Source organism: Nicotiana tabacum, chromosome 11 (genome assembly GCF_000715075.1).
Source record: "Nicotiana tabacum cultivar K326 chromosome 11, ASM71507v2, whole genome shotgun sequence".
In the NCBI taxonomy this organism is placed as follows: domain Eukaryota; kingdom Viridiplantae; phylum Streptophyta; class Magnoliopsida; order Solanales; family Solanaceae; genus Nicotiana; species Nicotiana tabacum.
This window is the reverse complement of record NC_134090.1, coordinates 93,489,924-93,501,414: the sequence shown is the minus strand read 5'-3', so window position 1 is coordinate 93,501,414 and position 11,491 is coordinate 93,489,924. Positions and strand designations below refer to the sequence as shown.

The 11,491-nt window shown below is 35.8% G+C and overlaps 1 protein-coding gene across 2 annotated transcripts; it reads left to right on the top strand.

Annotated features, from left to right (window-relative positions):
• The first annotated feature begins 3,738 nt into the window (after positions 1–3,738).
• Positions 3,739–11,195, top strand: LOC107768723 (uroporphyrinogen decarboxylase, chloroplastic-like). 2 transcript variants are annotated; one of them, XM_016587867.2, is made up of 6 exons: positions 3,739–4,104; positions 6,332–6,453; positions 7,047–7,157; positions 7,340–7,528; positions 8,274–8,399; positions 10,382–11,195. In XM_016587867.2, exons 1-6 carry the CDS (start codon positions 3,987–3,989, stop codon positions 10,895–10,897), a joined length of 1,182 nt encoding a protein of 393 aa, XP_016443353.2. In that variant the 5' UTR covers positions 3,739–3,986; the 3' UTR covers positions 10,898–11,195. The 2 variants fall into 2 exon arrangements, with proteins under 2 accessions (XP_016443353.2, XP_016443355.2); XM_016587869.2 differs by lacking the exon at positions 8,274–8,399.
• Positions 11,196–11,491: the final 296 nt, after the last annotated feature.

The window sequence follows — 11,491 nt, the reverse complement described above, 5'->3', positions numbered from 1 at the left end:
CTTTTGAAGTTTGTGGTGTTAAATACATTATGATATTTATGTGATGATAAACTTATGGTCTTAAACTCGATATGTGATGATAAGTATTATGATCACGTAATACTTATGTGATCATAAAAGTTTATTATTAAGAATAAAAAAGGTAACTTGATGCACAAAATATTCCATATTCAAATATGGTCCGAAGAAGGATTGCGATAATTATTTTCATGGCTCGAACCCATAACATGTAGGTCCATAGAGATTACTTTATCATTAAAAATATAATGAATAAAATAAAAGGTACAAAGTCAATTTTTTTTAAATATAATTTTTTAAAAACTAACTAATAGATAAAATGGGTCATCTCACGTGATAAAATTATAGGTGTTAAACGGGTGGGCCAGGCCGCTTTTTTTTTGGACCCGTACGGGTTACGGTCCGGGCCGGTTCCGGGTTGATTCTTAACGGGTTTAACGGGTTCGGGTTCATCCGGGTAAAAATTGAACCGTACGGGTTACGGGTTGAGGGGCCGGGCCGGGTTTAGTGTATTTTTTTTTTGTATTTTGTATAACTATTGTAAGTTATATTAATATAAAGAATACAAGTAAGATGGAAAAAAAATGCACTTATAAATTTCAAGTGCTACATTTATTTCAAAATTCAAACTTACAAATTAAAAGGCTTACATTTAACAAGTAAATTAACCAAAAAAGAATAAATTCAAAGGTTGTGCATTGACTTAGTAAGTTCTTCATAATCAATATGAACTGAGTGACCTTCTTCTGGAGTGTTAAATTCGGATGGGTTACCATGTGTTAATATATCTCCAAGTTCCTCGTCTTCTGGGCTATCAACATCTTTACGTCCTTGATTTCTTCGTTCCGATCTAATCCAATCTCTGAAACATACTAAAACTTCCAAAGCATTGCTTCCCAATGAGTGACGGGTGTCTCCAAGTTGTTGTCTTGCTTGGCTAAATGCACTCTCTGTTGCAACCGTTGAAATTGGCACATTCAGCACGTCCCGAGCCATAGCGAAAAGAACAGGAAATTGCTTTCCATTCTCATGCCACCATCCCAACGGTGAAAATTCCTTTGTGCGAGGCTCTTTTTGCTTCTGCAAGTAGAATTGAAGTTCATCAATGTTTCTGCTACTGGTTTGAGTGTTAGAAAATGTAGAAAAAATATTAAAACTATCAAGGCCTTCTTCATCATCCACAGTAGCAGAAGTGGTACAATGCATAGTGGGATTAACATTGCCTACATTAAGAGCAACATCATCAATTGCTTTTGAATAATAATTGTATAATTTTTGTAAATATTCATTTAGCTTGTTCATACAAGTATATAAATCTGGGGGTTTCAGTTGGTCCAATCTCCATATAAGTATATAAAGCATTCATTAATTGGTGACAATCAGACATCTTAATAGAAGGATTTAAAACGGAACCAATTAAGTAAATCGGAGGAATTGGAAAGAAATATTTTTTGAATTTTGCTTGCATTTTTTCAACAACATCCCTATATTTTTCTTTCTTCTTAAATTCAAAGAGTAGAAAAGAAATTTCAGCTATATGTACTAAAGCCATAGTAACAGTAGGGTAATATGCTCCAGAAAACTCAACAGTAGCTGTATAAAATTTATGTAAAAATTTAACAACATCATTAATGACCTCCCAAGTAGTAGTTGTTAACATACGGTTTGGATCAGTACAATGCGCATTAGCAACTTCAGTTGTTGGGAATCTATATTTGTAGCAACATTTTAAAAATATATATGTATAATTCCATCTAGTAACAATTTCGTCTGGCATGAATCTGGGTTTAAGGTTATACTGGACACACTTATTCTTAAATTCCTTTATTCTAGATTGTCTATTATTTCCTTGAATAACACCAACTGCTCTTCTAACATGAGTAATCTCAGTTGAAAATAAATCAAGGCCACTTTTAACAATTAAATTATAAACATGACATGCACACCTAACATGAAAAACTTCATCAAGAGGTGGTTGCAAATGCAGTTTTAATATTGAAATTGCGGCATTATTGTTAGAAGCATTATCAAAAGACATACACAATACTTTTTGCTTGAGATTATAAAATTCAACAACTTCACAAATAGTACTACTTATAAACGTAGCAGTATGACTCTGATCTTCATCATATCTAAAAGCGATAATACATTTTTGCATACAAGTACTATCATCTATCCAATGACATGTAATTGTCAAATAATCATTTCCATTAACAGCATGGCCAATATCAGAAGTTAGAGAAACTCTACAAGGAAGGTGGCTAAACAAATAACGTATGTATGTTTGATATTGTCCATGAAGTCTAAAGATATCAGCTCTACAAGTACTTCTAGGGATACCTTTAAATAAAGGATTGTAAATCCTTTGAATATACATAATAAGATATGATGAAGAAGCAAAAGAAAAAGGTAGACAACCCAAAGCAATTATTTTTGCTAACTCCTCACGATCCTTCATTTTATCATATTTCACAAGACCACCAGTATTAGGGTTTAGAGTTGATTGATTTCCATCTCCATCAGATCCCCATTCTATAGGATGCTTAATTCTCATATGTTTACTAAGTGTCCTAGTCCCCCCTAATTGACCCCAGTCTTATGTTTAAAAGTATCATTACAAAGTTTACATTTAACTCTATCAGTACCTTCTATTTCCTCAAAGAATTTCCAAACCTTACTTCTTTTTCTACGATTACTAGTCGGGGCCACAGGTGGTCTACTACTAGCAATACGACCACCACCCCTGCTAGCAGCTCCAACACTACTAGGTGTAAGTGGTATCTCATCTTCCATTTCTAATTCATTATCATCTATACCAAAATCTTCCTGCAATTGTTCATAGTCTATATTATTATCAGGTAATGTTTCAGGAATATTTGGAGAGGTATTTAAATTACTACCAGATGCTGAATCTGAAGTACTACCTCTTTTTTTATTTTTCCGATTAGTAACCTTGTTACAAACTCTTTTTGCAGCATTAAACATATTGTAAAAATTTAACTACTAGCAACAAAACAAATAAATATGCAAGTAAAATAATAAATAAGAGAAAGAGTTGGAGGGAGTGCACCGAATTCGGCAATAAATTGAGCATTTGATGATTCTGCAACTCAAATGTTACCACGAAGAAACGTCAATTCTTCCAATTTTGAAGTTCAATTGTTCAAACTTCAAAAAATAAGTACTACGATAAATTAAATTCCAAAAAAGAATAGTCAAATAGTTGATTGCACTTTAATAGGTGAAGAATGAAGATTGAAGAATGAGAGAATATGAGAATTGAGTGAAAAAATGAGGAAGAGGGGGGGGGGGGGTATTTATAGATTTTGAAAGGGGGGTTAATTTTTTTAAAAAAAAAACCCAAAATGGGCTATTTGTGCAATTCACCCGTTGGGCAACGACCATTTTCTGAAATGGATCGTTGCCAACGGTTAGATCTGGCCCAAATTAAAAAAAAAAAATTAATTTTTTTTTACCGTTAAACCGGGCCGGTTAACCAGTTTAGGGGTAATGTTCACCTAACGAGTTGGACCGGTCCGGGTAACCGGTATTTTAATGGTAAAGGGACCAACCCGCCTGTCCCCTAACCCAGTCCAACCCAGCCCCTTTAACCGGTCGGGGCCGGTTCCGATTTTAACCGGGCTGGACCGGTCCGAAACCGGGTCGACCCGGCCCGTTTAACACCCCTAGATAAAATTGAACATGAAGGGACTAGGGAGTAATAATAAAAAATAAGAAAGAGGAAAGAAACAGAGTAACAAGTGGAGCTTGGAAGTAATCGCAAAGCTCACCCATTAGTATTAGATTTGAGATATCCTGCCACCTTATCTTGAAGTTATCTACTTTTTCATTTACCCTCCATTTTTTTTTATCTTTTCGTTGGCCAAAACCCACTTTACCGACTGTTTGAAATGCAAAGCAATTTCGTCCGACGCTCGTAATCCCTTTTTTCACTTCACTCCGAAATCATGGCTTGTAACTACAGCTCCTTGTCCTCCTTCTCAGCAATCCCAATTTCATCTAAATCTGCATTTCCTTCTTCTTCTCGATGTAATGTCAAGTCCAGAATCTGTTGCTCCGTCGGAGGTATAATTTCAAGCCTTTTTACTTTCTAATTGCTCCTCTTATATTTTTCAATCATTCAATGCAGCTTAGTTTCACCAGAACAATTCGTTTCTGTCTGTGATTGGTGATATCTGTATGTGTTTTCATTTGTTGTTTCTGAATCTTCTTTATATATCGTTTAGTAATTTCTATGAATGGTTTATTAGTTTAAGCTTATTATGTTATACCTTGGTCCGGATTTTGGTTAAGTTAGGGCTTGTGTTATGATGGGATATGCTTTTGGAAATTCGTCAAAATGGTGCAGCGGATTGCTGTCTCTAGAACTTGGTTATGATCGATTAACTGAACCTGAAGAAAAACTATTTGTACTTTAGGTAAAAATTAACTACTTACATACCTAGCAATTTTTCAAATACGTTATTTTCCTCCAACTCTTTAAACATTGTGCTATCTTCCCCTTTTTGGTCGTCCTTGAAAACAGATTTATTTAGGCTCTTGCTTTTTGTATAGCAGAAAATTTGGTGAATAAGAAATTTTTTGAAGTAGCCTGAGATGGTTTGTCCAAGTCTTAGGTTTACATCCAAATGCATCAGTCCATTGCTGTCACAAACTTATAATTGGAAGGGCTAACATGGGACTGCGTAAGAAAATTCACTTGGGGCAAGTTGTATCAGAAGAGCTACAAACTCTTGCGGTTAATGTGGTATTAGCTAACAATAGAATGCAAAGAATTCATATAGGCAATACCAAGTACCAACTATTTCAACTTATGACATATATTTTGTGTTACACTTACATTAAGTTCGGAATTTGCTAGAAGTTTTTTTTAATAGTTTGGCATGTATAGGGATAATTGTGAGATTAGAGCGCCTCTCTTTATGAATTCCTGGTTTGCCATAAAGACAGACAATTTAGCATTGTCATGAATGTCCCTAACTAGAGCGAAATGGTTAGCGAAGATTCATATAGCAAAGTCCCACTAGTTTGGGATTGATGTGTAGTTGATGATGAAGGAATTTTCGAAAGACTTGTTAAAATACAAAACTTATCGACCTCTCTTATCCAACCAAGAAAGAATAATCACACATGTTGAGCAAACAATGGCATAAATGAAGCTAATACAACAAAAAAGTTGAAAAAAGATGTCAAAGCTTATGCCTTCAAAATAAATAAATACTAAAACAATGTAAGTATAATTCAACAAAAGACAAATCTAATCCGGTAATTGTCCTCCACTAATTTCAAGGATACGGAGTCTCTTTGTTTAATTGTACGTGCCATTATATAGCGGTCTGTACAAATAATATCTTATGTGGAATTAGCACAAACCATCTAATTCTTAATAAAATCACAAGTTTAAAATATTTCAATAACAAGTCAAAACAATAACAACAACAAAGCCAGTTTGATCCCATAAATGGGGTCTGGAATAACAAGTCAAAACAATGGTTAGTTTGATTGGGAGAAGAGGATGAAGAATGACAGAAGAATTATGGTGATGGAAGGAGGAAAAAAAAGATAACAAGAAATTTGGAAAAATATAGAGACAATGCTTCAAAAGAGATAGGTAATTGGAAAAATCACAAGGAGAAAATGGACCGAAGGTTTATGTTAGATTTAGGCTTTTAGCTACCACCTTAAAAAAGGAGACCATTACAGAGTGAGTCAATGGCCGAAAATGCTAAGGAAAGTAGTGTGAGGGGAAAATTGCTAGGTCGAGTTTAGGGTACTATAGTGCATTATAGCCTATTATTTAAAGATGTTATAGATTACACAAAGTGTTGCATACTCATCCTAATTTAACGGAATTACCTAATAAAAAGCTAAAGCTACTTGTTTCCATATATTTGTAGGCAATTACATCTCTAGCTTTTCAACTAGGTCGAACTTCATCAAAATCTTTTCAACTAGGTTGGAATAACATATTAGTAAGACTCGATGGGAAATGAGCATAATTTTCATCACTGAATATTTCTCGTACTCTTTTCTACAACAAGCTAAATGAATGAGCAATGTCCTATCGTCAAACAGTGAGCTATTAAAGATAAACCTGCATATCCTTTAGATTCTCCTTGTACTGAAGTGAATCCGTGGCTAGTGTCTCTTGCATGCTTGTGTTGTTGCACTGCACGTTGGATTTAATGTGCTTATCTCTCAGGACTAGAAACCTTCTAATGTTCCAAAATTTCAAATAGATTTATTGTATTCTTTACATGGTCGCGTGATTGATGCTACTCTTAATTTCCAGGAACTGTTGCTGAACCAAAAGCTATAAATGCAACTGAACCTTTGTTGCTTGATGCTGTTAGGGGTAAAGAAGTAGAAAGGCCTCCTGTTTGGCTTATGAGACAAGCAGGGAGGTATATGAAGGCAGGTTTATAGTTCTGTTTTAACTTTGAGTATATCCTGAACTTCTCTGAGAGATCTTAACTGCATTCCATGCTGCAAATTTTGACTTACTCATGTTATCCGCTCTGCAAGAGATGATGTATTCTGTTAAAGATAATCTTTCGCCCAAATGGCTTCGAATAGATAACTTAAAAAATCGTCTTTAGGGATCTGACACTATATGCTCACACCTACTAATTGATGTACCTGAGATGCATTTTCTCTACTAATCAGCTGCTTGCATGAGAATGTAATGGCTTTATCTTTCTGCTTTGTTTGAAACTTAGGAGAAAAGAGAAGGGCTGGTAAAATAGGAAAAAAGTTTGGAACTTTGTGAATCATATTTGTTGGATATTTCATTGGACTTCAAGTAGGACGACAGATTGTGCGGATCATAAAGCTTGAGAAGTTTCAAAGCTCTAGTTCTGCTGCCTTTGTTTTTGAATTCTTTGTTAGCAGTTTTAAGGCTTGATCTTCATGATTTCTTTTGTGGATCTATTTTCTACACTTGCATTAGAAATTTTCAGATCATTTCATTTTCCATCTAATTACTATTCAGCATTTCTTTCGTGTAGAGTTATCAAATCCTTTGTGAGAAGCATCCATCCTTCCGTGAGAGATCAGAAAATGTAGATCTTGTGGTAGAAATTTCTCTACAGCCATGGAAAGTATTCCAGCCCGATGGGGTAAGAAACTTTATTGCAGTCCTATCTCGGCATGTATTTGGTGTTGCATTTATTGTTAGATATTTCATTATTTTTACTTTTTACCAGAGCAGTATCCCATCTTTGGGTGTTTATCACAAGCTATCATCTTAGCTCTATTATTGATTATTGGTTTGTTCTGATGGTTTTCCTCATGTTGGCAGGTCATTTTGTTTTCAGATATTCTTACTCCGCTCTCTGGAATGAACATCCCTTTTGACATCATAAAGGGGAAGGGTCCTGTCATATTTGATCCACCGAGAACAGCTACTGATGTTGAGAAAGTTAGAGAATTCATTCCTGAAGAATCAGTTCCATATGTCGGAGAAGCATTAACAATTTTGCGGAAAGAGGTTTGCTCTTTGTTTGTTTTATTTTTTATATATATGAACCTTGGAGGTTATCTGTTAAGGAGCATTTTTGTCTTTTCTTATTTGGAAATACCAGAGGTGGAAATAAGTCGAGGGATTTTGTTAATCTCCAACGAGGAGAAGCTTATTGCTTCCTTCCAAAAATTCATGTATGATGATGTTCGAAAAAGCTGCATATGTTTGTAGTTTGAGATCTTCAAAGTAAAGGAACTTAAACTTGCAGAGCAGTGTTTTGTTTGCTAAATATTATGGGCAGTTCATGTGATATAAACTGTGATTTGCTTAGAGTCTCTAGACAGAATGATTCGGCATCTCTACTAATCTCCTTCCGTTGTCACTATATGAGATCCTTGGGCAAAATGTTGTAAAATTATACTCCAACTGTTAATACACTGTATATGGAACTTAAGATATTAATGACTTATATTAATTATTGATAGTGGAACAAAATTAAGAATTGGTTGCACAATTAATTTGATAGAGAAAGCATCGCATCAAATTTTAAAATTTAATTAGCTTAATAAATTGAGTTCTTGAAAATCATAAAAGTTGTATATGGAGCACAGTGTCAACCGCGAACTGGAGTGATGCCATAGAATTGAAATGGGGGAGTAACAGAAAACGTTTGGGCTTTGCTTAAATTCAACAATGTTACAACCTGATTACTGTTACTATAACCTGTATGCTACCATGTTGATTGTGTTAGAACTTATCTTGGCTTTGCTAGGTCAATAATCAAGCAGCAGTTCTGGGTTTCGTTGGGGCACCATTTACATTGGCATCATACGTGATTGAAGGCGGTTCCTCTAAGAACTTCACAAAAATTAAGAGATTAGCTTTTGCAGAGCCCAAAGTAATTTACTATTGCTTCTCTATGTTACTAAACCCTACAATGACAATCATAGTTTGTTTAATTGATTGGATCATATTATGTTTTCAATCCTGATCATTTTATTGAATCTTCCGTTGATATTCCCTGGTCCTGCTTCCTGTATTAGGACTGCCCAAGCAATGTTGATGGATATTTCACTTTCAGTACGATTTTAATTTAGTGCGGGATTTATGTCAACCATCCATTGCTTGGAGTTTCTCTCAAACCAGTTTCAATTAAATTGCAGAAACCTTGATATGTAGATACTGATCCTATTTGTTGTCACACTTCTATCTGTTATGGGAAAGAGAGGGGATAGATATTTGGTGGCTGTCATCGGTTATATGATGACTTATGTATTCAATCGGGTACCGGAGCATTGTTTGTTCTGTATTTTTTCTTTTCTTTCTCCTATAGAAGGTAGAGTGACGGTTTTATCCGTTACCACCCAAAAAGAAGTCATCTTAGCTCTCTTTATTCCTTACCACCAAAAAGAAGTCATCTCAGCTTGGAGTTTCTCTCAGAAACAGTTACGATTTTGGATTGCCGAGTTCTTGATTTGTAGACAGTGATCCTCTTGTTGTCACACTTATATCTGTTGAGGGAAAGGCAGGGGGGGTAGATATTTGGAGTTTGTCATTGGTGATTTGGTGACTAAATTCAATCAGTTACAGGAGCGTGTTTTTCTGCTTTTTTCCTTTTCTTCCTGCTATGTAGTGCAGGGTGAGGGTTTTACCATTACCACCAAAACAAGTCATCTTAGCCTAGTTCCTAAAGGTGGGTGATATGCTGATGTGGTCTTTTTCTTTCTGCTGTTTTCACCTGGATTTTCTATGGTTTGGCAAGCTGCCACTGAGCTCCCTCAAGTTTGAGCAAGTGGCAATTCTGCTCTTATTTTGCCAAAGGACGGGCCATGTACTTTGTCGCCCCTAGCAAAATCACAAGTTGAAGAATGAAGCCTCGTTCATCGAGGTCTAACCAAGTAAATGCATTAAGAAATTCATCAAAAGGAAACAGAGGAAAAATAAATGAGGAAAATCGCAAAAGCACTGTCTCATGTCAACCACTCTCTTGTTAGAGAGCAGTAAATATGTTATGTTATATTCCAAACAGAAAATAAAAAGGAAAAGGCATGGAGCACGTTCTACTTTTGGGGAAATAAGTTTTGATTCCTAGAATTTGAACTGAAAATTGTGCTGTGAGGTAAAGTAGGAGGGGCGGGGAGAAATGAGAAATCTTTTTAAGCACCAAGGTTTCTTGGGCCTTAGATTTGTTTTATATGCAAATGCAAGAAGGTAAACGTAAGGACAAGAAAAGGGGAAACTCAGAGGTGTCTGATGCAAGGAGAAAGGAGAAATGTAAATTTAAGGGAAAGCTAAGCTCATTCTTTTGTCTAATTGCTCGTTGCAAGTTTTAAATGGTGAAACAAAGTCTATTGAAGATTCAGTTGGTTCATTTCCTTTCTTTTCTGCTGGAAGCCAACAACAATAACTCTAGATATAATAAGCTGCCATATTTTTGAACCTGAGGGGCTGTATGCCATTGTTATTGATACCTGACTTTTTAAACAAAAATAGCCTTTTCCTGTTGCAAATTTAATTAGCATGTTAAAACAACCTGCAGATCCATCCTCCGAACCCACCCTGCCCGGGAGAAAAGAAAAGAGACACTGCTGAAACATTTGACAAATCCTGTTCTGCATTGGGTCATGTGATCACCAATATTTGGGAGTGACATTAAATTGAAAATGGCATTAATTTTGTGCATGTAAATTTCCACACCCATGATCTACATGTTAGTACATGTCCTTTCATGTGGTTATATCAATGAATACTTGGGTTATGATTACTACTTGAAGCAGGGTCAATCAACTCCCTGTGTCAATTCTCCTTTTGAACATTTTATCACTAGCTTATGCTCTGCCAATTTATGTTGCAATGTTATCAATTGTTGTCGATATGTAGGTCCTTCATGCACTGCTTCAAAAATTTGCGACCTCAATGGCTAAGTATATCCGTTATCAAGCTGACAATGGTGCTCAAGCAGTACAGATCTTTGATTCATGGGCCACAGAGCTAAGCCCAGTCGATTTTGAAGAGTTCAGTTTGCCTTACTTAAAACAGATAGTTGATTCAGTGAAACTAACCCATCCTGATCTTCCGCTGATTCTTTATGCAAGTGGATCAGGTGGCTTGCTTGAGAGACTACTCTTGACAGGGGTAGATGTGGTCAGCTTGGACTGGACAGTTGATATGGCTGATGGTAGGAGACGACTGGGTCCCAATGTGGCTGTACAAGGTAACGTGGATCCTGGAGTGCTTTTTGGCTCAAAAGATTTTATTACCAATAGGATAAACGATACCGTGAAGAAAGCTGGCAGAGGGAAACATATTTTGAACCTTGGACACGGCATCAAAGTTGGTACACCTGAGGAAAATGTGGCTCACTTCTTTGAGGTTGCCAAAGGTCTTAGGTATTAGAAACAGATTAGATTGTTATCAATTTGAACGTGTTCCATATTTTCCACGAGGTCTTTCATTCTTCGGCGCATTTTTTTCATTTGTATGTAATGCTTCCTATGAACAAGGGAAAATGTAGCTCCCTTCTTTGAGGTTGCCAAAGGTCTTAATTTGGAAACAGATTAGATTGTCATTAATTTTAACTTTCCAGAGATCTCTCATTCTTCTCATTTGTATCTAATGCTTCCTATGAACAGGCAAAGAATATATTCAAAGCATTATTTTTGGAATGTGTATTTTTCCCTCTATTTGAACTGAAGATGAAGCGTTGAAGATAGGTTATCCCATTGTGTATCTGAGAGTATATATTAACTGAAAGTTGACTAGTTCAACTTTGGTAAAGTTTTAGAGTTGAACCCACTAAACTTTTTGTATATTGGTTGCTGCAGCTTGTTTTCTTTTTTGTTCTCTCCGTCTCTGTGGTTTGTTTGCCAGTTGCATATACTTTTTCAGGAATGAGATGAAAGCTTACCGTTGTGAATTGTGAGCTATGTTGCTCGGACTCTCTGAAAATATAGCCGGATACGTGTCGGATCCTCCAAAAGTAGCGTATTT

Excerpts from the sequence above, each read along its gene's own strand:
- LOC107768723 (XM_016587867.2), top strand. The coding sequence starts at position 3,987 with ATGGCTTGTAACTACAGCTCCTTGTCCTCCTTCTCAGCAATCCCAATT. Across the intron at positions 6,454-7,046 it reads AAGCAGGGAGGTATATGAAG|AGTTATCAAATCCTTTGTGA; the intron begins GCAGGTTTATAG and ends TCTTTCGTGTAG. Across the intron at positions 8,400-10,381 it reads TAGCTTTTGCAGAGCCCAAA|GTCCTTCATGCACTGCTTCA; the intron begins GTAATTTACTAT and ends GTCGATATGTAG.